The 2,273-nt window shown below is 32.3% G+C and overlaps 1 protein-coding gene across 1 annotated transcript; it reads right to left on the reverse strand.

Annotated features, from left to right (window-relative positions):
* Positions 1–406: 406 nt before the first annotated feature.
* Positions 407–1,678, reverse strand: LOC133681678 (ethylene-responsive transcription factor RAP2-3-like). The gene is made up of 2 exons (XM_062104787.1): positions 1,411–1,678; positions 407–1,205 (listed from the first exon to the last, which is right to left on the reverse strand). Exons 1-2 carry the CDS (start codon positions 1,613–1,615, stop codon positions 643–645), a joined length of 768 nt encoding a protein of 255 aa, XP_061960771.1. The 5' UTR covers positions 1,616–1,678; the 3' UTR covers positions 407–642.
* Positions 1,679–2,273: the final 595 nt, after the last annotated feature.

Genomic DNA, 2,273 nt, shown 5'->3' on the forward strand with positions numbered 1-2,273 from the left:
TTGTAACTGCAGGTTTGTAATCAATAGGCAATAATTTTTATACCTAAAAATTCCAAAAAAAAAATAAAAAACATATATGTTTTCCTATCAAGAAGTTTCTTTGGCCGGTTATATTCAAATAAGAAACAACTTCATGTTTTTTTGGCCGGTTATATTCAAACAAGAAACAACTTCATGACTGCAAGTTGTTTTTATTTGTAATATATTTTCTTGTTTTTGAGTTTTAGTTATTTTTTATTATCATTATTTATATTTTATAATTTCGGTTTAATTTGTAGTATGAAATAATATAAAATTTTATAAGTTATTAATTTTTAATGTTCAATTTTGAAATTCAAAATCTTAACTGAATGAGACATAAAAAAAAAAAACTGTTAAACAAGTACTCCATATATATATAAGTAGATGGCACAAATCCAAGGTTTTTATTTCAAACAAACCTAAAAAAAAAAAAAGGTGATGCAAATGAGTGCAGCTACAAAAGTATTATTCTCATACTCCATTGCACAAGGTATGTACGACAATGAAGCACCAAACCCTAATTAAACATTAATAAAATAGAGTCTTTTTTGTAAAAGCTAAAAGCAGTACATTAAGCAGAAGAGATGCATGCATCAGTAGCATTAGTAGTTAATTATTTTACTAATAATTAATCTGACGTCGATACTGATGATGTGTCACAAGATCATCAAGCATCCATAGGTCCCCAGAGTCACGATAATCACCGACGTTTTCCCTCAGACGAGCAGCCATCTGGTCAGGTTCCAGCCCAAGAAACGACTCCAACTTCAAGATTTGCTCTTCCAGCTCATAATCTTCATTTTGATACCCCAAATATGGCTCTTGCAGTGGTGGTGTGAAAGGACTAGCCACATAAGCTGTTTCAGGAGCCAAGATGCAACGCTTCTTGGCAGGTCGTGGCGCCTCCGGAGTTGGCGGTGTCTGAGATGGGAAGTTGAGCTTGGCTTTATCACCACGGATGCGTTTGGCGGCTTCATCATAGGCTTTGGCGGCTTCCTCAGCTGTGTTGTATGTGCCAAGCCAAACTCTAGCACCTTTGTGTGGGTCTCTTATTTCAGCTGCCCATTTGCCCCATGTCCTTTGCCTTATTCCTCTATACACACTCTTTCTGGTTCTTTGAGCCTTCTTGTTACCATTTTCTTTCTCTGTGGCATGGCTTGGCTTCTCAACTTTCTCTGTTATCACTATATATAAAATCACAGAAAAAAGAAATAAAAATTTTGCCTTAAAGAAAAAAAAAACCACAGAGATACAGGCCAAGAATCCAAGATAAACCTAACTAGCCCATGTTTATATATATATATATATATATATATATATATATATATCCAAGATTATATATATTTTGGGAAGACCCAGAACAATGAAAAAACAAAAAAGTATCATTACCTTGCTGGACTTGGATGGTGTAGCTTGGCTTCTGAGGGAGCACGAGATTTGATGGGTCTTTTTTACTACCATTATTATGATTAGAGTGATGATCAAATCTAAGAAATTCAGAGAAGGGGTCAAGTTCAGACCAGAGATCCTCAACTGTCAATCTCCGGCCACGCTTAACAGTAACAAAATCGGAAATAATGGCACCTCCACACATGTTTTTGTCTGTCCAATTCTCAAGCAGAAAGAGGAAAGAAATGCACTGATAAATATGGCTTTGTTATTAGAGAAGGTCTGGTTTTTATAGAAAATGACGGTTACAATCTACTAGCTAACAGGCAGGAGACAAGGAACCTTTTGTGGGTCACGTTTGTTTTCCTGAGTGCATGATCAGACGGGTGAGAAAGAATCATGTCAAAAATTGGAAAATATTTGTGATTAAAGAATACATCGAGTTAAGGAAAATGCGAATTTCGGGTAAAGGAGATATGCTACTTTATTTATTTTTTAATATTCAAATTTTGAATTTTAGAATTATTAAATTATTTTATAAGTATTGCATCAAATAATTTTATAGTATTAGGGATTTACTAACGGTATTTTATTAGTTATTTTCTTGAATTTATTTTAGAAAAAAATAATACAATTAAAAGAAAAAAATCATAAATAAAGATATTATTATTATTTTTAGTAGATCATGATTCTACTAGGAAATCATTAGTTACTTATTGATCACCATAACTTCTTCCCTATTTGACGAACTTGAGAGATTTTTTTTAAAGAAAAAAAATCATTTAAAATAAAGATTTAATCATTATTTATATACAAATTGCCTTAATAAAAAATATCATATTTATCAAGATCGGGTTAGATAT

The sequence above is a fragment of the Populus nigra genome, chromosome 2, assembly GCF_951802175.1.
Source record: "Populus nigra chromosome 2, ddPopNigr1.1, whole genome shotgun sequence".
Lineage (NCBI taxonomy): Eukaryota > Viridiplantae > Streptophyta > Magnoliopsida > Malpighiales > Salicaceae > Populus > Populus nigra.

What these genes read in the sequence shown, in the direction of transcription:
- LOC133681678 (XM_062104787.1), bottom strand. Translation starts at nt 1,615, where the DNA reads ATGTGTGGAGGTGCCATTATTTCCGATTTTGTTACTGTTAAGCGTGGC. An exon ending in CACCATCCAAGTCCAGCAAG is followed by an intron (nt 1,206 to 1,410) that starts GTAATGATACTT and finishes TTTTATATATAG; the next exon opens with TGATAACAGAGAAAGTTGAG.